The sequence below is a fragment of the Sapajus apella genome, unplaced genomic scaffold (genome assembly GCF_009761245.1).
Source record: "Sapajus apella isolate SASKATOON/1434 unplaced genomic scaffold, GSC_monkey_1.0 scaffold48, whole genome shotgun sequence".
NCBI classification, from domain to species: domain Eukaryota; kingdom Metazoa; phylum Chordata; class Mammalia; order Primates; family Cebidae; genus Sapajus; species Sapajus apella.
This window is the reverse complement of record NW_022436988.1, coordinates 9,506,335-9,533,415: the sequence shown is the minus strand read 5'-3', so window position 1 is coordinate 9,533,415 and position 27,081 is coordinate 9,506,335. Positions and strand designations below refer to the sequence as shown.

At 54.8% G+C, this 27,081-nt stretch overlaps 1 protein-coding gene and 1 pseudogene across 3 annotated transcripts in view; both read right to left on the bottom strand.

Moving 5' to 3' along the window:
• Window positions 1-4,552: 4,552 nt before the first annotated feature.
• Window positions 4,553-27,081, bottom strand: part of SDK2 (sidekick cell adhesion molecule 2) — a 313,807-nt gene continuing 291,278 nt past the window's right edge. For both annotated transcript variants that reach the window (XM_032241841.1, XM_032241842.1), the window contains 6 exons: window positions 23,318-23,443; window positions 18,516-18,680; window positions 17,003-17,143; window positions 16,598-16,736; window positions 15,026-15,152; window positions 4,553-5,805 (listed from right to left, as the gene is read on the bottom strand). In XM_032241841.1, coding sequence (XP_032097732.1) covers window positions 5,452-5,805; window positions 15,026-15,152; window positions 16,598-16,736; window positions 17,003-17,143; window positions 18,516-18,680; window positions 23,318-23,443 — 1,052 coding nt within the window. In that variant the 3' untranslated portion in view covers window positions 4,553-5,451. The remainder of the gene's footprint in view (window positions 5,806-15,025; window positions 15,153-16,597; window positions 16,737-17,002; window positions 17,144-18,515; window positions 18,681-23,317; window positions 23,444-27,081) is intronic.
• Window positions 18,884-20,763, bottom strand: LOC116525722 (annotated as a pseudogene). The gene has a single exon (XR_004257790.1). The product of XR_004257790.1 is annotated as a developmentally-regulated GTP-binding protein 2 pseudogene (transcript).

Genomic DNA, 27,081 nt, shown 5'->3' with positions numbered 1-27,081 from the left:
GTGAGTGCCATAGACGTATTAGCGATTGCTATTACAGCCAATGCTAGACTTACGACCACGATTGGTTCCGACAGACCGGTTGTAATGCGATTTGGTCATAAGTTGAGTAGGTTATATGCACGCAGAGATGGTAGTGCTGCCGGAGGCTGGTCCGCACTGTCATACGCCCAGCTGGGCAATGTTTGTGCTGCCAGACGCGGAGCAGTCGTGGCTAGCGATTGTGGTCGTAAAGTCGAATAGTCGTAAGTTGCATAGGTCGTAAGTCGATCCATACGTGTATATTATTTTTTAAATTTTTAAAACTTTCATTTTTTAGCCCACAACGAACATCATATATATTATTATTCACTATCATTTGCATATCGCAAGATATTATTCTAAAAGTTTTTTTTTTTCTTCACTTTCTAAGTTTTTTTTTTAAGACGGTGTCTCACTCTGTTGCCAGGCTGGAGTGCAGTGGCTTGATCTCTGCTCATTGCAACCTCCGCCTCCAGGGTTCCAGCAATTCTCTTGCCTCAGCCTCTCGAGTAGCTGAGATTACAGGCACGTGCCACCACGCCCAGCTAATTTTTGTATTTTTAGTAGAGACGGGGTTTCACCATGTTGGCCAGGATGGTCTTGTTCTCTTGACCTTGTGATCCATCCGCCTTGGCCTCCCAAAGCGTTGGGGTTACAGGTGTGAGCCACTGCGCCTGGACCTCTAAAAATTTAAAATAAATAAAATAGCGCATTTCACTGGAAGGCACAGATGTCCACTCACCTATGAATTAAGAGAGCAGATAGGTCAAACCTTTGGCTCTTCTCAGCAAAAGCACAGCATGGCTAAAAATGTCTGTTTGGGGAATGAATTGCTTGGGTATGATTCTGGGACACGTGTCCCCGTTCATGTTCCAGGGAGGAAAAGAATGTTGCTTCAAAACTCCAAAAAAAAAAGTTTATTTATAAAATACTGACAGTTTGACAGGACATGGGACTTCTTGTGGTATATATTTCAAATCAATTTTTTTCTTACCTTTCATTTAAAAAATAAACCTGCTAACACGCTATATGACATATAGATATATATTTTTTTTCTTACAGACAGACACCTGCCATAATGAATACTCTCCCCATATTTTTTTGTTCTATTTTTTAAAATCAAAAAATAAAGATTTGTGTTGATTTTTGTTTCTGGCATCTAGATGGATGAAGAAAGGTAACACATTTAAATGCTTTTGGTTATTCGGATGGAAACAAAGAGAAGGGGGGTGGTCCCGAGGGGGCACCTGTGCTCAGGTGGTGGTCAGGATTGCCATGTGCGCATGCCTGTCGGGGTCCCTGGATAGGACCATACAGAGGCACTGGGGAGCTGGTGGCAGCTGTCAGATGATCTCCCCTCTACCCTCCTGCCCACCAGCCCCTCACCCAGGGTAGGCACCTTCAGATGTGCACTCTGGGAAGCTGAGGGAAGCCCCTGCCCAGCCAGAGTGGCACTGTGGTGAGGCTCTGGCACCTTTAGAAGCACTGCCCAGGGAGGTGTGGGCAGCAACAGAAGGCCTCGAGGCAGTGTGCACCAGGTGAGACAGTCCCCGCTGTGTCCTTGTTTCCTCTCATTCACGGCAGTGTCAGGTTTGGGGGTAAGAGTTTCGGGGCTGGGGGGTGAGGGATGGACAAAAGGGGAGGCAGCCTGGGTTTGCAAACTCCCTGGAGCCTGAGGAGGATGGCGGTTCTGGAGCCCGAGGAGGATGGTGGTTCTGGAGCCCGGAGTGTCTTTTTGGTTTGTCTTGGCAATGTGGGTGTGGAGCTGATGTCAACTCTGGAGGCGCAGCCAGGAAGGGGAAAGCCTGGTGTGCCCAGCATGGGCTCCTGAGTGCAACACTGGGAGATTGCTTGGGGCACAGGGAGGCAATGCCAAAGGTGCCAGGTGTGTCCTGGTGTGAACCTATGTTGGGTGGAGTCCCACAGGCAGGGCCTTGGCATCACTGGCTCAGAAAATCACAGGCCAGGAAGGGTCCCTGTTGCACATGTGCAGTGCCCACCACCCCATTCAAATGTGGCCAGGTGTCTGGGAGGAGGGTTGGGAGCCTCGGCTGCCCCAGCAGATATGTAAACAAGGGCAAAGAGATGTGTCCTTGAAAATTCTAAAGTCCCACAGCTGCAGACCTGGGCTTCCAGCTGTGACTGGGGCTGTGGAGACAATATTCCAGATGGGTGGGTACTGAGTGTGGGACTTTCATCGTGGGCGCAGCCTGATCCCACGGGCTTGTCTAAATTTGCATGGTGTCCTCACCCTCTCAGACAACAGATCCCAGCCACGCCCCAAGTGCAAGCAACCCAAGCCACCCTTGCCTCAAGGGGGAGGTGGCTTCAGCCATCAGAGGGAGTTGCAAGAGCCTCTCTGCTAACACACATACAGACGTGTGTTCTGTGCATATCTGTGTGTGCATGTGTGTGAGTACAGGCGTGCATGGGCACCATTCCATGCATGCACGTAGGTGTCAGCATGGGTGTGAATGAGCTTGTGGGGAGTAGGGTGGGGGGACTACCTTAGTGCACCAGGTGATTCATTAAAGGCAAAGGAAAATTGGCCTCATGTGCAATATATACACATACACAATGTTTTTACTCACCCCTGCTTCCTCCCAAACAATCCCTCACTGGGCTGGGCTAAAAGAATTCCCTAATGCAAACTGGGAACTTCCTTAAATGGTTAAAGACTCAGCGGAGAGGGAAAAGGATAAAGTTATTTAGAAAAAAAGAGCAGAAAGAAAAGAAAGCAGCGCAGCACGATCACAGGCCGGCAGCTGCAGATGTGTTGTCATGGAGACGCCAGATGCTGCAGAGGGTGGAGGCAGAAGAGGCAGGGGCAGAGCAGGGGTCGGGCTGACTCCACTGCAGCCCCCAGGCAAGTCCAAGGAGGCCCCGAGAGCACCTTACTTCCCGGAGGAGCAAACCCTCAGCCCTTCTTTGGGGAAAAGTTTGTGCTTCCCTTCCAAGGCCTCCTCATTGGAGAAACGGCTGTTTGGACACTGGAGCTGGGCTGAGCTGTCTGCTGAGCCATCCACCAGCATCTCCCCCTTCACATTTCCCAGGGGTCAAGTGCTTCGGGAAAAACTCATGGCTGGGTGTGCCCATTCTTTGGGTTCTTTGGGCCCCAGACCCTAACTTCCCTTCCCGGTCACCATTAGCACAGTGACGGACTTGGGGCTGGTGGGGAGGGGCACAGGTTCTCTCTTACCTTGTTACCCAAATCCCCTACTCGGGTTTCCTGGAACTGTGCTCACCCACCGCAATGGGGTATCATCTCCTCTTGGAGAAGGCCAGCAGCGCCTGTGCACGGTACACACAGGGAGCCCTGCCCCACGAAGGGGCCCCCGCTGAACTGGACATGCCCCTACTGGGCCATCCGCCATCCAGCTCGGCAGTGGTGGGAGGATTTGGGCTAGGCTTACAGGGCTGGCTGGGGACACAGAGGGCCTTGGATGACCCAGGGAGTTAGATAAAAAGGCCTCTCCCTAAACCCTGGCATCCGGAAGTACCAAGTGGATGGGAAGATCCTGGCCCCTAGATGTGACTGTTTTTTTTTTTTTTTTTTTTTTTTTTGGAGATGGAGTTTCGCTCTTGTCACCCAGGCTGGAATTCAGTGGTGTATCTTGGCTCACCACAACGTCTGCCTCCTGGATTTAAGCTATTCTCCTGCCTCAGCCTCCCAAGTAGCTGGGATTACAGGCAGGCGCCACCATGCCCAGCTACTATTTGTATTTTTAGTAGAGACTGGATTTCTCCATGTTGCTCAGGCTGGTCTTGAACTCCTGACCTCAGGTGATCCGCCCGCCTTGGCCTCCCAAAGTGCTGGGATTACAGGCGTGAGCCACCTCACCCGGCTTAGATGTGGCTTTTTGCTGAACACCCCTTGGAGCAGATCGTGTGTGTGTGTGTGTGTGTGTGTGTGTGTGTGTGTGTGTGTATAAAACTTTCCCTCGCATCAGCTATTTCTGTCACTTGGTCCCATCTGACCTGCCCCTGCTGGGTGTGCATCTTGAATGCTGTGTCCACTTTGGTCTGAGCTTCCTGACCTGCTCTTTCCCCTCCTGGCCCTGGCCAGGTGGAGCTTGGCCTGGAAGATGTTACTGGGGGTTAGGGTACCTTTGCTTCTTTGTCTATAAATTGGGTGCTAGGCAGACTGGGCAAACTCTGGGTGTCCCAGCTTCTGGACCAGGGACTTAGGCCATCCCTCTGGGCTCCTGTGCCTCTGTACTTAGGAGGCTGATGGTGGACAGTGAGAGAGACACAGATCTGAAAGTGAGTGTGCTGTCTGGCTAGGAAAGCCTAAAGGAGTTTCTTCTGGAGAGGCTCCTTAGACCCTGTTCCTTGGAAGTACATGGGAGATATGTGTGTGTGCGTGCACGTGCATGTGTGTATGTGTGTGTGGTGAGGATCTATCCAGTGGAGCTTGATGTGTCTGCCCAGAGGGAGATCCCTCAGTTTCGCACTGCTTCCCAGCCTAGGGAAGCTGACTACCCCTTTAAAGGTGGGGCAGACGGAACCTGGATTGGAAGAAAGAGAACAGTCAAAGCTTCATTCTTATCTTACCCACAATGCATTAAACCTAATTCTCCCACAGTGCCCAGGCCAGTTGCCTTATTTACGCCTCTGCTCCCCAGACTTCGTTTCTCCTTGTCCGCGCTCAGGAAGGTAAATTCCAGCACAGGGGGGCAGGGGCCAGTGGTGGGGACTTCTCCCCTACCCTTGGGCTTTCTTCCTTGGATTCAAAATTTAAAAAAATCTGCAGGAACAAGGAAGGCGCTAAGCAAATTCTCACCCTTTAGGTTTTTTTTTTCTTCCTTTTTCTAAATAAACCAAATGCTTAGTGGAGAAGTTGAGCAGGGGAGGTGGGCAGTAGAGGTTGCCCAGGTGGAACGGGGGTCTGGGCGAGGCTGTCCATGGTGATGGTGCAGGAGGGAGAGGGGAAGGAGGAGCAGGGAGAGAAGGCAGGCGTGGCCTCTGGGATACCCATCCTTTTTTCAGAGGGTAGTGGCAGTGGGTCCAGGGGTCCTGCAGGGCTGGAAGAGGGCAGCTGGCTGAACATCCAGAAGCTTCTTCTTCCCTCGGCCACGCCTGCCTGGCGGCCCCAGTCCTCCGCCTTCACTCCCTCTCTCTCCCCAGAGGCCCACCCCAATCTGTGTCCGTAGCAGTGACACTACGGCCACTTCCCCAGCTCCGTGAAATTCCCGAAGGAGCAGTGAACCCCATCATCTTAAAGCCAAAGAGCTGCTGGCCACACACATCCTCGCATGATTTTCCTTCTCCTTCTGAACGCCGGCTTTGCTGGCGCTGGAATCTCTGGAAAAATAAACTCAGGAGGTGAAAAGTTGACTTGGTTTCTTGGCGTTTTTGTCTTCTGGCAGCCAGTAAGAGGAGGGGTGAAGGAGGAGTTTGGTGCCATTTCTCTTTCTTTTTCCTCTTCCGATGTCAAACAAATGATGAGAATCCTGCAATGGGGGCCCGGGAGCCGGGGGCCAGGCTGCTGGGGGGGCGGTAGAGGGTGCTCTGCTGACTTGGGGGGTTTGGGGGATTCTGGGGCGTTGGAGTCCGACTGCTCTTGGGCCGAAAGAGGCTGCCCTGCTGGGTGCTGGTGCTGTTGGTGACAGTGGCGTGGTCCGGCTCACCCGAGTCGCTCTCCGTGTAGCTGTAGGCCTGCGCCCTCGAGATTCCCTTCTGCTGCCTCCGCCACGAGTTGTAGTACGTGGGGTCGCTGATGTAGTGGTTGACAAAGGAATGGGCCTTCTGGTGGTTTGAGTCAACCTCATACTCGCTGTCACTTCCCTGGGAGGACAGAGAATCTGGGTGTGTCAGTGGCCCTATGGGGACAGGCCATTGTGGTTGGGGCCAGAAGGCACAGGGCATTCTGGTTCAAAACTCTGCTCTGCCTCATTTAAGACCTGGACTGTGGGCCTTCCGGCCCCCACACTGCCAAGGGGGTCTAGTGCCTGCTTGTGCCCACTTTCTGCTTCCTTCAGAGATCCTGGACTGGAGGGGTCTACTGTGGGGTCGGCCCAGAGATACCTGATAGAATCAGAAGACCTGAGTTTTCTTTTCTTTTTCTTTTTCATATATATATATATATATTTTTTTTTTTTTTAAAGACGGGGTTTCACCATGTTGGTCAGGCTGGTCTTGAGCTCCCGACCTCAGGTGATCTGCCTGCCTTGGCTTCCAAAGTGCTTGGATTACAGGCATGAGCCACTATACCCGGCCTCTTTTCTTTTTCTTATCTTTTTTTTTTGGGGGGGGGGGACAGAATCTCGCTTTGTTGCCCAGGCTGGAGTGAAGCAGTATGATCTCAGCTCACTGCAAGCTCTGACTCCCAGATTCAAGCGATTATCCTGCCTCAGCCTCCTGAGTAGCTGGGATGACAGATGTATGCTACCAGGCCTGCCTAATTTTTTTGGTATTTTTAGGGGTTTCATCATGTTGGCCAGGCTGATCTCAAACTCCTGACCTCAAGTGATCCACCTGCCTCAGCCTCCCAAAGCGCTGGGATTACAGGTGTGAGCCACCACGCCCGGCAAGTATTCTTTTCTTTTCTTTCTTTCTCTATTTTTTTTTTTTTTTTTTTTGAGACAAGGTCTCAATCTGTTGCCCAGGCTGGAGCACAGTGGTGCGATCTTTACTTACTGTAGCCTCAACCTCTTGAGCTCAAGCTAACCTCCCACCTCAGCCATCTGAGTAGCCAGGACTATAGTTGCATGCTGCCATGCTCCACTAACTTAAAACATTTTTTCTGTTGTGACGAGATCTCCTTATGTTGCCCAGGCTGGTCTAGAACTCCTGGGCTTAAGCGATCCTCCTGCGTTGGCCTCCCAAAGTGCTGGGATTACTGGCATAAGCCACTTCCCCTCACCTTTCTTTTCTTTTCTTTTTTTTGATATGGAGTTTTGCTCTTGTTGCCCAGGCTGGAGTGCAGTGGCATAGTCTCGGCTCAATGTAACCTCCGCCTCCCGGGTACAAGCAATTCTCCTGCCTCAGCCTCCCGAGTAGCTGGAATTACAGGCACCCACCACCATGCCCAGCTAATTTGTTTGTATTTTTAGTAGAGACAGGTTTCACCATGTTGGCCAGGCTTGTCTTGAACTCCTGACCTCAGGTAATCCACCTGCCTCAGTTTCCCAAAGTGCTGGGATTACAGGCATGAGCCACCTCGTCTGGCCTACCTTTGTTTTCAACTGAAGGAAGTTCACATAACAGAGAGTGAACGATTCTAAGGCACAGGACTCAGTGCATCAGGAGCTTCACGATGTCCTGCGACCACCGCTTCCATCCAGCCCCCAATCACTGTCACCGCCCCAAAGTCAAACCTGCACCCACAAAGCAGCCACTCCCTATATCCATGCCTCTGGCAACCACTAATCTGTCTTCCGTCTCCCGGGATTCACTTATTCATATAAACGGGATAATACCATATGTAGCCTTTTGTGTCTGGCTTCTCTGACACAGGGTCATGTTTTCAAGGTTCAACTTCAACCTACTGAGTTCTCATCTTGGTCCAGCTTCTGATTTACTTTGTGAGTGGGGACAAAGCCAGAGCCAGAAAGGCCTTTAGAGGCTCTGGGCAGTGAAAAAATGCCAGCGCTTGTCCGAGTGTGAGCCAATGTAAAGACAATGCTTGATTACCAACGAAGCATGAGAAAAATCTAAACAAAAGTTCAGAATTTTATGTAATGACAACTTTAAAGTTTTTTTTTTTTTTTTTTTTTGAGATGGGGGTCTCTCTTTGTTGCCTAGGCTGGTCTCGAACTCCTGTGCCCAAGCTATGTTCCTGCCTTGGTCTCCCAAAGTGTTGGGATTATGGCATAATGACACCGAACCAGCCTGAAGTTTTTTTTTTTGTAAAGATAAAAATATTAAATTATTCCTAACTTTTTTTTGACACGTGGATGTCCTAGGCACAGGCTTCATCTGTTGGGGACATTAGCCCCAAACAAAAGTCAGTCTCGGTTGGAAAGTGAAATTGAATTGTGGAGCTAAAAATACTGTGCGCCCTTCCCCTACCCTGAGCTCCCCGCAACGTTTTGAGAGCGAATACGACAACAGATGGGCCCACCCTCAGAACTCTCTGGAAGAGAAGTGCTCTGATTTCAGTGTACAGCACACGCTCAGCGAAATGCAGCTCAGAGGACCCTGCCCAGGCCTCCTCAGCCCTGCCCAGTGAATGTCCCTGCCTGTGGGCAGTTAGTGAATCACAGCAACCCGAGTAAAACATAAAACCCCGTTAGCCCAATCCAAACAAGTCTGGGGTGGGGAGCTGTGCCCTGCTTTACAGGTAAAGAAAATGGAGTGGGGACCTTTGTCCAAAGGGTCTGAGCTTTGGGAACTGAGACGCACAGCTTGTTCTCAGGAACTCGGAGTCCTTCATAACACTGGCATGCATCTCGAGAGATGTAGCCGCAATGAATAGAACCACCAAGATCCCTGCTACTGGAGCGGGCACTCTGCCAGACAGTCCGAAATGCTGACGTGTGTCAGTGTATTTAATTTTCACACCTCTGTGCTGTAACTCCTGTTGCTACCTGAGCACTGACGTTGCATGGTACTGATGGGCACATAAAGCACAGAAAGGGTGAGGGTTTTGCTGGGGAAGTGATCCGGCCAGGCTTGAACTCCGATCTGCCTGATTTTCTAAAGCCCACGTACCTCTTAACTCCTACAGTTCTGCCTGGAGACCACAGGATGGGAAGGAGGGCTCCCGCCCCACCTCCACCCCGACTCCCAGTGGGAATTAAATATTCCCCAGTCCATCTGCTAATTTATGTTCTCTGGCCCCTCCCCTCCCTCCCCTCACCCCTCTACAACCCCAGCCACTCTCCTTACCACCCCCGCCAGCAGACACTCCCCTGCCAGGACCTCAATCCTCTTGGCAGGCATAGCCGGCTGCCCAAGACAATGGAAAGTCCCTGGGCTCGGTCTGCCCCGTGACGCTATGCCGCAGAATACAAGCCCCTTTCTGTGCCTACTGCCCAGCTGCCGGCCCAGGAGAACAAAGAGGGGGCACAGGCAGGGCAGGGGGACTCCATATGCTGAGCAGGGGCACCTGACGCTGGGCTGAGCCAGGCTGGCCGGGAGCAGAGTGGGTCTGTGAGGCAGGAGCCTGGGGGTCCATCCCGCCCAGGAGCAGTGAGGGTCTGTGAGTGCGGGAGACCAGACAGGGATGTCCCACAGTTTTCCCTATAGGCTGCTCTGTCTACCCCCTAGCCGGCTTGAACAGTTGTTAGCATCATCTCCAGGGTTCTAGAATTTTGGCTAGCCCCAGGCCCCAGCCTTGCAGAGGAACCCAGGATCACCGTGGGACCATCCCACAGTGAACGAGTCTCTGGGGGTAGGAGCTTGTGGCCGGGGAAGTTCTGGCCCTTGCCAGCAGAGGAAGTGTGAGCCATCACTCAGGCTCTCTCAGCTTCAGTGTCCTTGTCTGTAAAATGGGTAGACCTCCATAGTTCATAGGGTGAAATGAGCTAACCCAGGAGAGAATGCTGTAAAAGGTATTATCAGCGGGGACAGTAAGGGTGATCCTGGGTGAGAAAGGGAAGAGATGGAGTGGGAAGCCTCAAAACCCCCCTGGGAGGGATCAGAAGGGGCCAGGAAGCTCGGAGGCTGACTCAGTGCTCAGGCAGCTGGAATGGGAGAAGAAGGTTATCTACTATCCTCCCCAGCCCCGAGCCCAAGACAGGCATGTCCAGATTGGGAGCAAGGTGGGGAGTGGGATTCTCTGGCTCTCCTAAGGGCCCAGATCCCAAAGTCCACTCATCTAGACCATCCTTGTCCCACCAGCTAGTATCTGCCAAATGCCCACTGGTGCCAGGCACTCTGTGGGCAGCATTTCGGGGATGGAAGACATCAGAAGGAAGAGCAGGGAGCCAAACAGGGCCCGAGCTGCGGGAGGGGCCGGGCAGGCGCGAGTCTGGTCTACCGTTCCTCCCTCCCCCACTCCCTCCCAAGTCCAAGCAGGAGGGCTTTGCATCAGCGACTGTTGCTCCCGCCTCCATCTCCCTGAACATCTGTTTCTTTTCGGGGTGGGGGGTGGGGCGAGAAGAGAAGAAAGCGAGGGGGAACCAGGGGCTCCTACTGCCGCTTTCAACTCTCACAGCCTCGGTAATTGAATGCAGCTTCCCAGGGACTCGCCCAGCACAAAGGGGGCCTTTCAGGGGCTGTCCTGCCAGGCGACAGGCAATCAAGTGACTGCTTCGTCTCCCTGGTCTCTTAACAGCACCTCAAAGCCACTCAATCAGCAATTGCTGGGTCCTGGTGACGGGAGTGGGGCGGGGTTGGGGGGGACGGCAGAAGGAGGCAGGACCCCGAAGAAAAGAGGAAGCAAAGCAAAGCCCTTTTGCCTTTTTGTTCATCACCAGCCCCAAGGATCTGGCACCAGACTCAGCTGGCGACGGGGTCAGGAGTGGTCCTGGCCTCTGGGACTGTGTGAAGACCTTGGGGCCCAGCAGGCCACCCTTATCTTGTTGAATCTCATGAAGTCTGGGAGGAACGTGTTGCCCTAGATGACAGAGGAGGCACCCTGTGCAGCAACTTGGGAGACTGGAAGCAGGGGCCCCCTCCCGCATCCACAGTCCCAGGGGCTCCGCACCGATTCTAGCCTGAAGCCAGCAGCACGTCTGTGCAGGATGTTCCACCTTCCCCTGTATGCCTCTACTCTGGGGGCCAGCCGGGGTCTCTCTGCAGGGGCTGCAGCCTCTGGATTAGAGGTGGGGTGGGGGTGATGTGTCTCCTGTGTGTCTCTGAAGAGCCTCAGAATTGTGCCCTTGGACAATTTTGTCGAGGCTCTGGGCTCTGTGCTAAGACAGCTGGAAATCTCCCAGGAATGTCCTTTGAAAAATGTCAGCTGAGAATCAACATCATATGTGCCACCTGTGCCCTCATAGGTAAAGTGACAGCCTGTGTGCATCCTGCTCCGCCCCTACCGACCGGCTGTTAGAGATGTCTCTGTTCAGGGGGCTCGAAGGAGGTCACCGGGGTGGGGCTGGAGTCAGTGAAGGCCTCTCTCCCTCTTCGTTTGCACGGCAGGGCAATTAGATGTTAAATGAGAACACACAAAGCCCAGGGCTTGGCACACTGCAGGTGCCCAGTAGGTAGCTTAGCCTCTCCCTGGCCTGTCTCTGCCTTGCAGCGTTTCTCATTTGGCACAAGCTTGGGCTGCCAGGGTCTGGAGGGTGGTCAGGCTAAGGAGAAGCTGACGGCGAGGTCTCAGCTGAGCCTGCTGGACTCATGGCCCATCTGGTGGAAACGAGGTAAACACAGGCAAAAGGTCAGAGCCATTCGGCAGAAGAGTGATGGCAGAACACGAGCCCCACTCCAGCCAGCTGCAAACCTGCACGGTTCCCTTCTACGCCTGACCCAGTCCTGTTCACACTTTGGGGCCCAGTTCACATAAATGCCGCCTCCTTCAGGCAGCCCTCTCTGAGCCTCCAGGGGAAGTGGCTTCCTCATGCTGCTTTATCTGCCTCTGCACTGCAGGAAAGAAACAGGAAGACTTTTGTTCACCACTTTCTTCCTCAAGTTACTGTGGTTCTATAATATTTTATTTTATTTATTTATTTTTTTGAGATGGAATCTCACTCTGTCACCCAGGCTGGAGTGCAGTGGCGCCATCTCGGCTCACTGCAACCTCCACCTCCCGGGTTCAAGTGATTCTTTTGCCTCAGCCTCCCAAGTAGCTGGGACTACAGACATGTGCCACCACGCCCAACTAATTTTTGTATTTTTAGTAGAGACGGGATGTCACCATATTGGCCAGGCTGGTCTCGAACTCCTGACCTTGTGATTCGCCCGCCTTGGCTTCCCAAAGTGCTGGGATTATAGGCGTGAGCCACCACGCCTGAGCAGTTTCATAATATTTTAATGAGAAATGAAAACGTGGTTATTTATATACATATGGCCTTTCCTAATAAATCATAACACATTATAACGCAACATTTATTAGAGTCTGTCTTGCCCACTGCCATAGCCATGACTCCTCTACAGCGTCTGGTTCTGTTTAGTGGGTACAGAACAAATAGCTGTTCAGTAAATGCATCAAGGAATGAATGAATAAGTTTCATAGAAAGCAAACCCAGCACTTACTCCTCCCAGGTACTACACAGAGTCTCACCTGTGCCGGTATGCAGGACAGATGTCACGGGGGTGGGGGCAATGAGGGGATGCATTTTGGGCTCTTTGTCGGCAAGTGGGGGGCCTTCAAAGCCCTCTCTTTTTCATCATCTTTACTTGAAAATAGTCTTAATGCCACCAGTGCCTCCCAGAGGACTCTGAAGGTTAGATGGTGTCATTCACAAACAATCCTCAGAATGCTTCCTGGCTTCTAGTAATAAATAGTACAGCAAATATGATTCACAGCTGGGCGTGGTGGCTCACACCTGTGATCCCAGAATTTTGAGAGGCTGAGGTGGGTGGATCACCTGAAGTCAGGAGTTCAAGACCAGTCTAACCAACATGGTAAAACCCTGTCCCTACTAAAAGTACAAAATTAGCTGGGCATGGTGGCACGTGCCTGTAATCCCAGCTACTCGGGAGGCTGAGGCAGGAGAATTGCTTGAACCCGGGAGGCAGAGATGGCAATGAGCCAAGATTGTGCCATTGCACTCCAGCCTGGGCAACGAGGGAGAAGCTCTGTCTCAAAAAAAAAAAAGAAAAAGAAAAAGAAAACATGATTTGCTCATGTATCTTCTTTTTAAAATGTGCTTAATTTCACCGCAATGCAATGAAGGGGCCGTCATGATATTGCAAGAACTGAAGATCAAGATCAGAAGGTGTGTGCCATCAGTTTGGAATTTCTTTTCCATTGAGATTTACTTGTGTGCTAAGTATACACATTGTTTTTCTACCAAACTTGGGCTCTTGTTTTGAAAATGAAGTTGCTGCGCAGCCATGCTGTAGTGTTAGAAGCTCTATCGAACAGGCCAGGGGCCTCTCAATCTCCAGCCTTTGCCCTCTGCCCCCAGCTCCTGTGCCCTGGCCCTCTACGTGAGAGCCAGCCTCTCTCTCCTCTAACCCATCACCCCCAGCTGAATTACAGCCTTTCTCATATCGCATCATGTGTGTTTGTTTATAAGTCAAACTGACGTTTTGTTTATTACCATATCACAGGAAAACGGCTGGGCAGGTTTCCGCCAATTTTGGAGAGTGAGTTTTGGGTGGTCTGACTCAGAATATAAACCAGGCAGCATACGCAAAACCCACTCGCCAAAGACCTGGGGGGAGGGACGCCCTTGAAAAGAGAGGCGGTCGTTCTTCCTGGAGGCTGAAACCAAAGGGCCCTGGCCTGTGCAGCTGCTGATCCTCAGGGACGAAACCTTGCACAAACTGTCATAGGCATGAGAATTACCAGCGGCATCCTTATCAGCCCCCACTCCAAGGTCGAAATGGTGGGGGCTCCGCATTGCAGATGCTGATTGGTAGCCGAGCTGCTTGTCACATGGGTAAGTGAGTGGCAGCAGCACTTCTTTAGGGGCCTCATAAGGACCATAGTGGGGCCGGGCACCGGGGTTCATGTCTGTAATCCCAGCACTTTGGGAGGCCGAGGTCTGCGGATCACTTGAGGTCAGGAGTTCGAGGCCAGCCTGGCCAACATGTTGAAACCATGTCTCCACTAAAATACAAAAATTAGCTGGGCATGGCGGCTTATGCCTGTAGTCCCAGCTACTCAGGAGGGTGAGGCAGGATATCGCTTGAACCCGGGAGGCAGAGGTTTCAGTGGGCGGAGACTGCACCACTGCACTCCAGCCTGGGTGACACAGCAAGATCCTGTCTTAATAACAACAAAAATCTCACAACTTGGATCACATGGGTTTTGCCCCCCACTGAGTCCCTGAGTAAGCCGGGCTAAGTTGGGGTCTCTGTCCCTGCCAGCTTTGGGCTAGGGAGTTAGGTCCAGCCTGCTCGGCTCTGCCAAGCCCATCAGTTACCCTGGAGCTGAACAAAACAGCAGTAAGTGAGAGGCCCGCAGCCCACGGGGCCCACAACGTGATCCCAGGCTTCTTGGCACCTCCTGCACAGCCAACAGCCCCGCTCCCTGCTGGCACCTCTTCCTTTACTTCCTCTCCCAGGCCTGGGCAGAAAGGTCCAGGGCGTGGGATGCAGTGCCCTTTCGTGGCCTTTCGTGGCCCTTTCCTCAGTAACCACTGGCCTTGGCTGAGGCGGAGAGGGCTGGGGTGGGAAGCTGTAAGACTTCGTGGTTGGAATGCACACAGCCCTTCCCCCCACAGCCTGGGACACAGTGTCCCCGCGTGACCCACCTAATGGCTGCTCTCTGAAGCTGTGTCTTCCAGAAGCATCGACCCGCACTTCATATAAAAGCTGACATTTATAGAATGGTTGCCGTGTACCTGACTCTATGCTGCATTCGTGTGTCTAATCTCAGCAGATCCTCGCATGGCCTCAGGACAGAGCCTGTTATCACCCTGCCTGTTCCACAGATGGGGAAACTGAGGCTTAGAGAGGTTACTTGGCACACCCAGGACATCCCAGCTCACGGGCAGCAAAGCCAGGATTCAAACTCAGGTCCAAAGCTCCAAAGCCTAACGCCTCCTGGTCTACACTGCTTCCCAACCTCGGGCTTCAGGGCACCCAGCCCTCTGTTTCTGAAGCTTGTTCTGATCCTTGAGGAGTTAAGTGGAGCATTTTTCCAGGGCAAGGCAGGGCTTATGTGTCAACCTTGCCCCGAGTTTCCCTCTCTGCACCTTCAGCATGCTCCCTTGCAGGCCAGACCTAATGAGTAACTGAGCCTGTGGGGTGACTCCTGTAAGTATGGAGGGCCATGCTCTTCGGGGGACACCCCTGTGATCAAGGTTCCTGGGACCTCGTTAGCACTGGCTGCCAACTTTGAGCAGAACTTGGGATGGGACATATATGACTTCAGGGTGGTTTCTTGGGCTCCTTAGTCTTTGGCGCCCCATGAAGGAAAGGAAGAAAGCCCATCTACTGTCCCACTCTGGGAGGGGCTGCTCCCTGCCCTCTGCAGGACACCTGGCCCTCCTGCCCTCACCTGAGAGTCGGAGATTTCCGAGGGCTTCTCGGTCAGGCTGCTGCTCTCTGCAGGGATGAGGTCATTGTACTTGGTGACATCCTCATCTGAGTAGTGCAGGCTGCCCGGGCTGGGCCGAGGGGGAGACCTGGAGAGAGTAGGGGAGTGGCGCTGAGAGGTGCCCTCACTCAGGGCAGCCTCTCCTGGTCTGGGGAGACCACAGGGAGGCCTGGGGAGGATGGGTCCCCACCACCCTCTGCTCCTCTTCATTCCTGGGCGTGGACTTGGGAGACGGGCCTGGCGGAGGACATAGAGGGAAAAATAGGGTGCCAGGCTAACACGGTCCAGGCAACACGCAGCGTGAATGTGGGGTGGGGGTGTCACTGTGGCTGGGTTCAGGGCCCCACTTCCTGGAGTTGGTTTGGTGCAAATGGGATTTTTGTGTACACAGAGTGGCTTTGGGGGCACACAGGGGCCTGAATGTGTGTGCACTGTGGGTAGGAGAGGCTGGGAGGGGCAGGGAAGGTGAGGCCATGGGTGAAATGCCCCCTTGTTACATGTGGCAGTGACCCGGAGCCAGCCTGGCGGGGCTGCTATGGGAGCCTCAAACAGCTCTTTCTTTGGAAGGCTGATTTGGCGGAGGATGAGAGCTCGGCTTTGGGAGCCCCTCCCTCCACCCTCCAGATGAACACACACATGGCTTCGTCTCTCTAAGACAGAGACAGAGGGAAGCTTTGTGAGCTCCCAAGAGAGGCTGGACTCCTCCTGCCTGCCACCTCCTATGAGCTAGGAATGCCAATAGGGCTGAGGCCTGACACAGGAGCCCTGTGGCCTGGTCCCTGTTGAGCTCAGGGGAGCGGAAAACCACCATACCACACATCAGGGGAGGGTCAGGTGGGCCCCAGCAGTGTCTCCGGCCCTTGGAAATGGGCAGCCCAGTGGCCATAGGGAGTGGGCCCTAGGAGGGGGCTGGGGTTAGAAAGAAGTCAGGAGAAAATGGAAGCTGTGCTCGCCCACCAGCCTTGTCCTGTCCTCATGGGCTGCTTTCAGATGCCACCCTTTGAGGCTAATGGGGATAGGAGGTTGTCCTTTAATGGGCGTAAATCAGGACCCAGGGGAGAGGATTTCCCGGATGGGGAGGAAGACGGTAGGTACTCAGGCATCCTTCGCTAAGGTGTGTTTGCTCGGTCTGCCTTGGCTGGGCCTGTCTTGCCTTCGGGGCGAGTGACTACTTGCAGGCCTGTTTCCCTGGCAGTTGGCTCTGAACAGCAATAGGTTGGTTTGCAAAATGTTGCCAGTTATCTGCATTCTGCTGTTACTGTCAGGAACTCTTAGTAGCCACCTCCTGGTAAATTTCTCCCCAGGGCGTCCTCAGCCCCAGGCTGTGGCTGGGCGTGGTGGGGACTGGGACCGGCCCCTGGTGGTCCTGCTTGGGCCCCACCGTGTCTTTCTGCTGATCATTCCCAGCCCTGGGGCTTGAATGCTGTTTCCCGGGACAATGTACGGCCAGGTGGGCACCGCCCGCTCTACGGCCCTCCCCAGCATTCTCCCACCCTGGGTCTGGCTCCCCAACTCCCCCAGAGGGCTCACTACCTGGTGTATAGGCCGTTCTTTCGACAGAAAGAGTTCTTGACGGAGAGCCGCCTGTTGTTGAGTTCCAGGGCAGGGAAGCTGCTTTCATCCAAGCTCATCATCTCGCTGTGGCCTAGGGCTCCAGACTTGGCGCTGCTCCCTGAAGTCGGCGGGAGACCGACACCCTTTAGATCGTGTGGCCTCCCCTCTCCCATACCACTCCCCACCTGGCTGGGCTACGCGCTCTTTCTCTCAGTAGAGTTGAGACCAAAATAGGAGACTGAGATTGTGTGCAGAAACCCTAGGCTGCCCCGCCCACAAGAGCAGGTGTACTACCAAGAGAGGGACCCCATCACCCCCGTCCTGGCCAAAGGGCAGATATGTAAAAGTCAAGTCCAGTCAGCATGGCTGGTCCAGCTCACTCACCCGAGTCTGTCTTCTTGGCGTACTTCTTGCTCTGGCCCCGGATGATGAGCACAAAGACCAGCAGCAGGATGAAGATGAGGCCAACCAGGGCGATGACCACCAGGAACCACCACTCCTCATAGAAGGGGTTGGCTTTCTGGGCTGGAGCATGGGTGGGGTCAGGTCCAGGGTGCTCAGCCCCTTCCTCCCTCTCAATCTCCCGCTCCAGCTGGGACTCCACCAGCCGCTCACAATCTATGCGAAGGCAGGGTCTGTGCCCTCTGAATGAGGCAGAACCTCTGTAAGGATGGGTTCACCTCAAGTACCCGCTCTGATCAGTGGGTAAAGGACTGCCAGGAGGGCTGATGTCAGATGTGTTCTGAGATGGCTGCGTGGCTCAACAGGAAAGAGTGCTAGGATCGATTAGTGATGTCTGCTGGGGACACAGGATGGGACAGTGGCAGTGTGTCAGCTACTTTTTCTTTTTGTTTTTGAGTTGAGTTGCACTCTTGTTGCCCAGGCTGGAGTGCAATGGAATGATCTTGGCTCACTGCAACCTCCACCTCCTGGGTTCAAGCGATTTTCCTTGAGCCTCCCGAGTAGCTGAGATTACAGATGCCTGCCACAACACCCGGCTACTTTTTTTTAGTAGAGATGGGGTTTCAGGATGTTGGCCAGGCTGGTCTCACACTCCTGACCTCAGGTGATCCACCCACCTTGGCCTCCCAAAGGGCTGGGGTTATAGGCGCGAGCCGCCACGCCCAGCCTATGCTGTGCTTTCTGCACCCAGCGAGTACTACCCATGCTGCTGTGGACAAGGGGTGGGCTTTCTGTTTCAGTCTTGAAGCACTTCTGCCCCAGGATTCAGTTCTCTCCATGTGGATAAAGGAGTAGGTTTGGTTCTATCCATGTGGGTAAAGGAGAAGATTCGGTTCTATCAATGTGGTCAATGTGTGGGAGGGGGAGGAGGAGGAAGGGACCTTTGTATTCAGAGTGGTTAGCGATAACATTATGGGTCATGGGGTTAGATGGCAGAGCCCTTTGTGCTATCGAAGACTTGCCAGATAGGAAGAGTGAGGGGAGGAAAATGGGGAGGGGTGGTGACCCTGTTGCCATACAGGTGGTGCCTAAGGCCCGCCAGTACCACTGCTGCTCTGCAGGCTGCTGACCCCGCCATGTTGAGGCTGGAGGCTTCCATGGAAAGACAGCTTATGGCCTGGTGCCCCTGAACGTCCTAGGTGATGAGTGCGTGGAAATTTGTACCCGTGGGACCCTCTGCTCTGCGCCTACCCAGGGCTTCTGGAGTCCTTGAGAGGGAGCCCAAACAATCAAGGCCCCCAGCTTCCTCTGGCCTTGAGGGCTGTCCCAGCCCTGGGCACCAGCACTCGCCCCTTCGCAGCCCCAAGGGACAATGCCTTTTGGTTCCTGCCCCATGCTCCTCATGCCTGGTGCCTCTCCTCCTCCCCTCCGCCCAGCATCAATTGCCAGGCTCTGCTGCGGGGCTCCCCAACTCCCTCTGCCCCCGGGCCAGTACCTGGCACAGACTGGGAGGGGCTGCTGGGGGTGCCGAAGCCGTAGTCGTTGACTGCGATGACCCGGAAGTCATAGCTCACGCCCGGCTTCAGGATGTCCATGCTGAATGTGTAGGAGCTCACCTCCTTGGGGATGTCTTTGATGAGGATGTCCCATAGTCCCTCATCTGCAGGAGCACAGAGGAAGGCCTGGGAGTGAGGGGGAGCCCCAAACCCCGCTTCCATCCCTGTCCTGAGTGTGGTCCCTGAGGGCTGGGCCTGCTGGATCCACCCTCCTCCACACCAAATCGCAGTGGCTGGTCCTCCCTTGAAGTTTCTTATAAAGACACATTTTAAGGCTGGGAGTGGTGGCTCATGCCTGTAATCCTTAACTGTTTTCAATCCTTTATTTCAGAAAGGAGAGCCAGGAGAACTGGGGACTTAGAAAACAGATTCTAAACTGAAAAGTCCCCAGCCCAGGCGTGCAGAGCCAGGGTCTGGGGGCTTTGTGCTGGGCAGGGGCTGCTCTGGGAGGGGGCAAGGAAGGAGGGGCACTTTAGGACATCCCTTAGGCTGTGGAGGGTGTCAGCTGGGCCTCTGAAGCCACTAACCTCTGCTTCCAATCCTGGAGAGCCCTATGTGGGGGACCCAAGGGGCTTTCTTCCTGGAACGGCCCCCACCCTGAGTGTCAGGGAAGCCGGCAGGAGCTGAGGGAGGGAGGTGCTGTAACAGCAGCCACAGCTTCCAGGGACCCAGGCAGGCCCAGCTTCCCGCCTGGCACTGAGCATGCCATCTGCTTTAGGCCCCGGCTGGCAGGCAGGTGGGCAGCTTGCTCCCTCAGCGCAGGGGCCGGGGGCACAGAGGCAGACCCAGCACTCCAAGCTCAAAACCCCCACGAGAGGCCTCTGTCTTACGGGAAATGCCTCCAGTTGAACCCCTGTACCCCAACGCACTCTTCATCTGCTTACTGAAGAAACTTCTGGAAATAGCGGAGACTTGAGGGACCTCTTCCCGGGGTGCGGGTATTTGTATTTTTCTGTTTGGGCGTTTGTGTGTCCCAGTAGGACCGACGCCCCAGGGAGATGAGGCAGGCGGGCGGGAGGCCTGGCAGACGCCATTACTTCTTCGCCATCTGGATGATGTCCTCATGCTCCATGGTGTGGGTCAGACCCACCTGCTGCAGACTGTACTTGGTGCTGCTGCCCCACACCAGGGCATACTTGAACTGGCTGGTGAGTGACCAGTGGATGCGGTGGCACACGTGCTCCACTGAGGCCCCTTTCCGGAGAATGATGGTCTCTGTGAAGTCCAGCCTCTGTCCTCTCTTCTTGGTGGAGATGCAGGTCAGGGCCAAGTACTCCCAAAGCATCTCCAAGTTCAGCTTCATGCCACAGCTGATGACCACACTGTTGGGTTTTCGGGCCAGGCAGTCCACCTCTTCCATGGAGATCTGGTCGATTTTGTTATAAACATACAGGCAGGGCACGTACACCCAGTTGCCCACGATCACATTGATGAACTCATCTGGGGAGCGGTCTTCTCGGAAGAGCACTTCTGCACTGAAGATCTTGTATTAGTGCAGGATGAGCTGCACCAGCTTTTCCAAGCATTGGGTCAGTGTGACGGTCGAGTTAAAGGAGATGCCGCCGCCTTTCTTGGGCCTGAAGTAGATGTTAGGCTTGTGCTTGTCGAGGCGGATGTCCATGGACTCCAGCTCCTTCTCCAGCAGAGACCTCTGCACCTCTCCCTTGGTGGCATCCAGCATCATGATGACGAATCGGCCGTGCACGCCACAGCAATCACCTGCCGGCCACGGCCTTTTCCTTGTGCTGCGCCTTCAATGATTCCGGTACGGTCCAGGAGCTGGATGTTGGCGCCTTTGTATTCAGTGAGCCCAGGAATACACGTCAGAGTGGTGAACTCATAGGATGCTGCCTCGCTGACCGTGGGGGTCATCAGACTCAAGAATGTGGACTTGCCCACAGAGGGAAATCCAATCAGCACCATGCAGGCATTGCCCGACTTCATGACATCAAAGCCTTCTCCTTTGGATGGGGCGGATTTGGATGATTCCAGGAGCTGGGCCCGATACTTGGCGAGTTTAGCTTTCAGCAGGCCCAGGTGATAGTCAGTGGCCTTGTTCTTCTGCGTCTGAGCGATCTCCTTCTCGATCTCCGAGATCTTCTCTAAGATCCCCATGGCGGCAGCAGAGCCGGGTGTACGGACAGCAGCTGCAGTGGCACCGGGAATTCTGGTCTGTCAGCGGCAACAGAAAAGTGTGCGCCAGTTGCGTCATGTTGGCCAGGCTGGTCTCGAACTCCTGACCTCAGGTGATCTCCCCGCCTTGGCCTCCCCAAGTGCTGGGATTACAGGTGTGAGCCACTGTACCCATATTTTTGTTTAACGTCTCTCTCTCTTTCCCCCTTGCTGGCTGTGAAATCCCTCATGGGCAAGGATCACGACTAATTCTTCTTAGTTTTCCTTGGTCCAGAATCCAGCAGAGGCACTTTCTCAGCGTTTCTTGAATAAATAAATGGAACCTTTCTTTCTTGGCCTTTCATGGCATTAGGTGCCAAATTTCGGAGCTTCATGCCTTGAAACGTTAGTACTGAGGTGCAAATCCATTTTCCTCACATGCGTCTGGATTCTCTCACCTTCAAATGACATCATCGTAACGATGATGATGATGGTGACAGCAGCCAGCACCTACGCCGCTGTCAAGCATCCTGGGTCTACATGCTTTCCTTTTCAAATCCACAGAAATGGCCAGAGGGAGGAACTACTACTGCCCCCATTTTCCAGATGAGGACACCAAGGCCTGGAGGAGGCTTCACTCCTCTTCCCAAGGTCCCACGCTGTCAGCAGCAGAGCTGGTGTTTCTGCCTGGGGCCACCTCACTGCTGGCACTGACCTTCCCTGTCTGAGGCAGTCAGGAGTTGGACCTGTGGTTGCTGGATGGGGTGGGATGGCTGAGGACCCTGCTGCTGCCTTCCAGAAGCTGGGCTCTCCTGCATGCTGTTTAACCCGCCTTGTTCCACCCCACACAGGGACAAAGGGTGAGGCCGGGGCAACTGGGCCAGGCCAGAAGCTGCTAGAATGTCACACTGGGGCTCTGGAGGCCAGCCCCAGGAGTTGGCTGATGTGCAGGACGGGCTCCTGGAGCTATAAATCCCTGAGGAAACCCCCTCCCTGGGTCTGCAGTGCTTTCTACAAGCTCCTGGCTTGCAGAAAGTGAGTGTATTTAGTTTATCCTCCCTTGCACGAAGCACAGGCAATTCAGGGGCAAGTGTAAGACAAGGGCTATGCCACCCTGAAGATGAGAAGGGGGCACAGAAGAAGTGGCAGGGGACATGAAGGGAAGCGAGGCTCACCTCATCACAGCAGCCTGCTCTCAAACAGCCTTAGGGACAGGCCAGCTTGCCCCTCGCCCCCTCTCCCCTGCTCCTCCCCTCGCTGGCTACTGGTCCTATCCTCTGCTCTCTGGCCCTGGCCCTGCTCTGAGTCCTGGTTTCTCATGGGGGCCTGGTTTGGTCCTTCCTTCTACTCTCAGGCCTTGATTCCACCAGTGTGGACCAAGTCACAGCCTGCAAACTTGGAACACCGGAGTCCCCCACTGGGCCTCCCAGGAAACACTGGAGAATCAGCATGACCAGAGTCCCGGGCCAACATTCCACAGCCTGGCACCCCAGCTGGCCAACGGGTGGAATAAGCAGGTGCAGGCCTCGGTTGGGAGAAGCACGTAGTGGTCTCCAGGCCAACTCAGCAGCTGGCACCAGAGGGCCAGGGACGGACCATCTGGAGTAAGGAGGGAGCCAGCCCCATGTGCAGCCTCCGGCCACACGGTGGATCTGAGCAGCTAGATGTATTCGCTATAGGCACCTGTGATTATTAGCATGTGATTAAGGCAGGTGCGGGTGGTCACGGCTTCCAGGAGCTAGAATTATTAACTCTTCGCTATTGGGGTGATTAGTGCCCGGCTCCCTCGAAGTATTAACAACTTGTCCCTGGGATGTTTCCATCCATATTCCCCATTAGAAGTATTAGCTACCACGATGCCTGATGATGTCCCATCATGATTGCTATTTGCTATTTGGGCTGGAACAACAAAGTCTTCTTTTCCTTCTCAATTTCCATCACCTAACTGCGGATCTATGGGATACAGAGAACAGGCTTCCCGCTCTTGCTGACTCTGACACCTCTGATTAACTTGGAAACCTAGCAACGGCGGGAGCTGGCAGTGGCTGCGGGCTCCTGTGAGTAAGCAGAGCCCGGCAAGCGGGTGTCAGGATGGGTGAAACCGGAGCAGTGGAGGGCAGCCCCCCAGAGTGACTTATCCATCACGCATCTCCTGATGGCTTTGGAAGTTCTTGTGATTCAATTTCAGGGTTGACAGGAGAGGCTGGTACCATTACAGCGGCTGCAGAGACAGCCACGATGGCAGAGGCAGGGCTTCGAGAGGCAGCTGGGGTCTCCTTAATTATGGGGCACCCATCAGTGGGGTCACGTGAAGGATTCAGTATTTGACCCACGTAAGCCACATGCTCCGGCCTCTGGCTTCCTGAGGGTTCCTTGACCCAAGTTGGTCCTCAGCTAGCACTAAGAACTGTTCTCTGGGGGCCTCCTGGGGGTTACTTAGCCAGGAATCCAGCTCTAGGAGCCCCCCCATCCCTTCTCTCACTCCCCAACAGGGCCAGGTGACTTCACCTGCAGTAGCACAAGTGCCTTCTCAGGTGGGAGGACAGACACAAATGCCCCGAGTGGAGGGACCCAGGAAGCGGGGGGAGACAGTGGGTCTAGGGTGTCATCCCAGCAGGGCAGGGCGCACCTGAAGGCCTGGCCTCGATGACGTAGCGAGTGATGGGCCCTTTGCCCGGGTCTCCGCTGGACCAGTGGATGGCGATGGCAGAGCTATACCGCACGATGATGGGCACGCCAGGTGGTCCTGGAGCACCTGCAAAACAGCACAGAGGCAAGGGATGTACGGAACCCAGAACAGCCTCCCAGCCTGTCACCTGGGGCTCAAGGGGGAGCACTGGGCGACAAAATCAGCCCTGGACGGAGAGCTGCCAGGAAGCCCTGCAGATGTGGAGGCCTGAGAGTGCATCTCAGCCTGGGCCTGCCAGGATGGACTCTTGTCCCCTCTGGGTCACCCCTATACTCCATACTCCAAATCCCAGGGCAGAAGACAAATGGAATGGTCCAGAAAGTTCCCTGGAGTCAAGTCGGGAGACCTGGGTTCCAGCCCAGAATTTGTTAGATGGGTGACTTTAATCAATCCACATAGCCTTCCAGTGCCTCAGTTTCCCCCTCTATAAGGGCCTTTTGGAAGGTAAGGCTTGAAGGCTGTGTCTTAGATGGGGGGCAGGGGGCAATAGAAGTGGATGCGATGATGGCAGAGTGGGCCCATGAGGGGAGGGGACTGGTCGGAGTGGGGCTGAAGCGTTCACAATATTGCCCTCCTCGTATGTGATAGGATGTCTGCCCTCCCTCCCTCCTGCGGGAAATCCCCCAACCCCAATTGCATTTGCTATTAGGTTAGGCAAGGGGAGAGGGGTTCAGGCTCCCAGAAGCCTTGGAGCCTCTGCTGCTGGGAGGAGGGAGGAAGGACTGGGGCCCTTGCCGTTCTCCTGGCATGAAGGTACGTCAGGAGCAGCCTGGGATGTGGGCCAGCCAGGGAGCTGGCCCTAGGAGTTGAAGCAGGAGAGAGGAGGTGACTTCCGCAGTGAGAGGAGTGAGCAGGTGTCTGTCTACAAGGGGCTCTGAGTCCCTTCTCCTCTTGGGGGTGCCTGTCCAGAATCCTGACCCCACATGCTATCACCTCTAAGCCTATTCCCCACCAGAGAAGGGGCTCTGCATCCCCAGAGCTGGTACACAGTAGGTGCTCAGGGGATGAGGGAGGGAGCCAGTGCATGAGTGGGTGGCCACCTGGTTGGTGGGTGGGTGGTGGTGGGGTCTCTGTGGATGCCTGCCAGGAAGACAACAGAGTCCAGCCTCACAATGATGCCCCCCAGGGCTCTGGAGAGCCAGCAGGCCAGATAGGAGGTCAGGGACCAGCTCACAACCTGGCAGCCCTGCTCAGCTCCTATGCCCACCCCATGGCCTTGGAGGGCCCCATTTCCTTCCTTCCCTAAGGAGCAGCCTGTCCGCAGCACAAGGGCAGAGCAGCTGAGGGGTCAGGTGGGGTAGACACGCCCGAGGGGGTGGGGGGGCAGCCCTCAGGATCCTGCACTCTCTTCCTGCACAGGGCAGTACTCAGGGCTGATGGAGCCTGCACCTCCCCCGGGGCCACTGCCTGGCTGCACGTTCTCCCCTCATAGACCCCAGCCTGCACCCACATCAAGGAGGGAGGATGGGTTCTTTCTTTCTTTCTTTTGAGACATGTTCTCACTCTGTTGCCCAGGCTGAAGTGCAGGGGCACAGTCAGATCTCACTGCAGCCTCACCTCCTGGGCTCAAATGATCCTCCCGCCATAGCCTCCTGAGTAGCTGGGACTTCAGGTATTCGCCAGCACGCCTGGCTAATTTTATTTTTGTAGAGATGGGGTTTTGCTATGCTGCCCAGGCTGGTCTTGACCTCCTGGGATCAGGCAATCCACCTGCCTCGACCTCCCAAAATGCTGGGATTATAGACGTGAACCACCGCACCCTGCCGGTTCTGAGTGCCCTCCCCTACCTTTTCTGTACCCCTGCCCTCTCTCTGCTCCCACCCCCCACCTCCCTGGCTGGGACACTTTAAGCCTCAGGATAGAACAGCCTGTCCTCTGCACAGCCCTCTCCTGTCCCCAGGCCACTGCCAAAGCTTGGTCTTCAGCTGCTTGCCAGCTCGGTCTCCTGCTCTTGTTTCCCAGGAAGCTGCCTCAGGTGAGAGGCAGCACAGGGCGGGGCTGGGGGCAGGTGCAGGGCGGCGGCGGCGGGGGCGGGGGGCGGGGGGGATGGGGGCTCCCGGGTTTCTTGCTGCAGGCTTTGTCCTGACTTTGCCCTAGAGCCACACGGCTTCTTTGCAGAACCGGACTGTGGGGAATAGAAAGTGACCAACCAGAAGGAAAAAGTGATGGGTGGCCAGCCTGAGCCATTAGGGGAAGATGGAATCCTGCGTGGCAGGTGGCAGATGAGAGAAGGGGCTGGGCTCCCAGGCCTGGCTCCCCTCCTGGGGCAGGCTAATCAGGGCTGCTGGGGAGGGGAGGCCTTCGACACTCTTGGCTGAAGGGACAGGGTGGAGAAGGAGATGGGATTTTAGGGGAAGTCTGGGATGGGCTATACCCCTTCATAGGGACAGAGGCATCAGAGTGGCCTGGGACATGGCTTTTTTCAAGACAGGACATCCTACACTGACTGACTGTAACAGGGACTTTGGAGAGCTAAACCTTGACCATGGCAGATGCCTGGGGGAGCAGGGGTGGGAGGGAAAGGGAGGTAAAGAGGACATTTAAAGGAGGCGATTGGGCGCGGTGGCCCATGCCTGTAATCGTAGCACTTTGGGAGGCTGAGGCGGGTGGATTACTTGAGATCAGGAGCTGGAGACCAGCCTGGCCAAACCCTGTCTTTACTAAAAATACAAAAATTAGCCAATCGTGATGGAAATCACCTGTAATCCCAACTACTTGGGAGGCTGAAGCATGAGAGCTGCTTGAACTCGGGAGGCAGAGGTTGCAGTGACCTGAGATTGCACCACTGCACTCCAGCCTGGGCGACAGAGCAAGACTGCATCTCAAAAAAAAAAAAGTTTGGGTGCAGTGGCTCACGCCTGTAATCCCAGCACTTTTCAAGGCCAAGGCGGGTGGATCACAAGGACACAGGAGATCAAGATCAGCCTGGCCAATGTGGTGAAACCCTGTCTCTACCAAAAATACAAAAAAATTATCTGGGTGTGGTGGCACACGCCTGGAGTCCCAGCTACTTGGGAGGCTGAGGCAGGAGAATTGCTTGAACCCGGGAGGGGGAGGTTGCAGTGAGCCGAGACTGCGCCACTGCACTCCAGCCTGGGTGACACAGCGAGACTCTGTCTCAAAAAAACAAAAAAACAAAAAAACCCCAAAACAACAACAACAAATACAAAACAATAAAGGAGATGAAGGAAGACTTCCTGGGTGGGTCGGTTAAACACTAAAGGGCATTTTGCAGAGCGGGTGGGTGGGGTGGCCGGAGGTAGGGCCCTGGCTGTGAATAGGTGAGCCTCTCCATCAGGGTGTTTCTCAAGGTGCCACTTTGTTACGACCTCCAGGGGCTTTTGTGAAAGTGCAGGTTGCCAGGTCCCACCTCGGCCCCAGGAAATCAACCCCTCCGAGCACCCACCCTGGGAATATGCATCTCCGGGTACCCTGCTCTGGGGGTAGGGGTGGTTCGGGGGCGTGGGAAGATGGCTCTGGCTGGACGAAAGGCAGGGGCACTCGCCAGGCTCATTCTCCCAGGACGGAAGTGAAGGAGGATGCACAATTAGCGGGGAGGGAAAGAACTGAGTGGAGCAGGTAGACCAGCCAGGCCAGGCCTGTGGGTGGGGCCTAAGCGGGAGGGGAGGGGCCAGGCCTGTGGGTGGGGCCTAAGCAGGAGGGGAGGGGCCAGGCCTGTGGGTCGGGCCTAAGCGGGAGGGGAG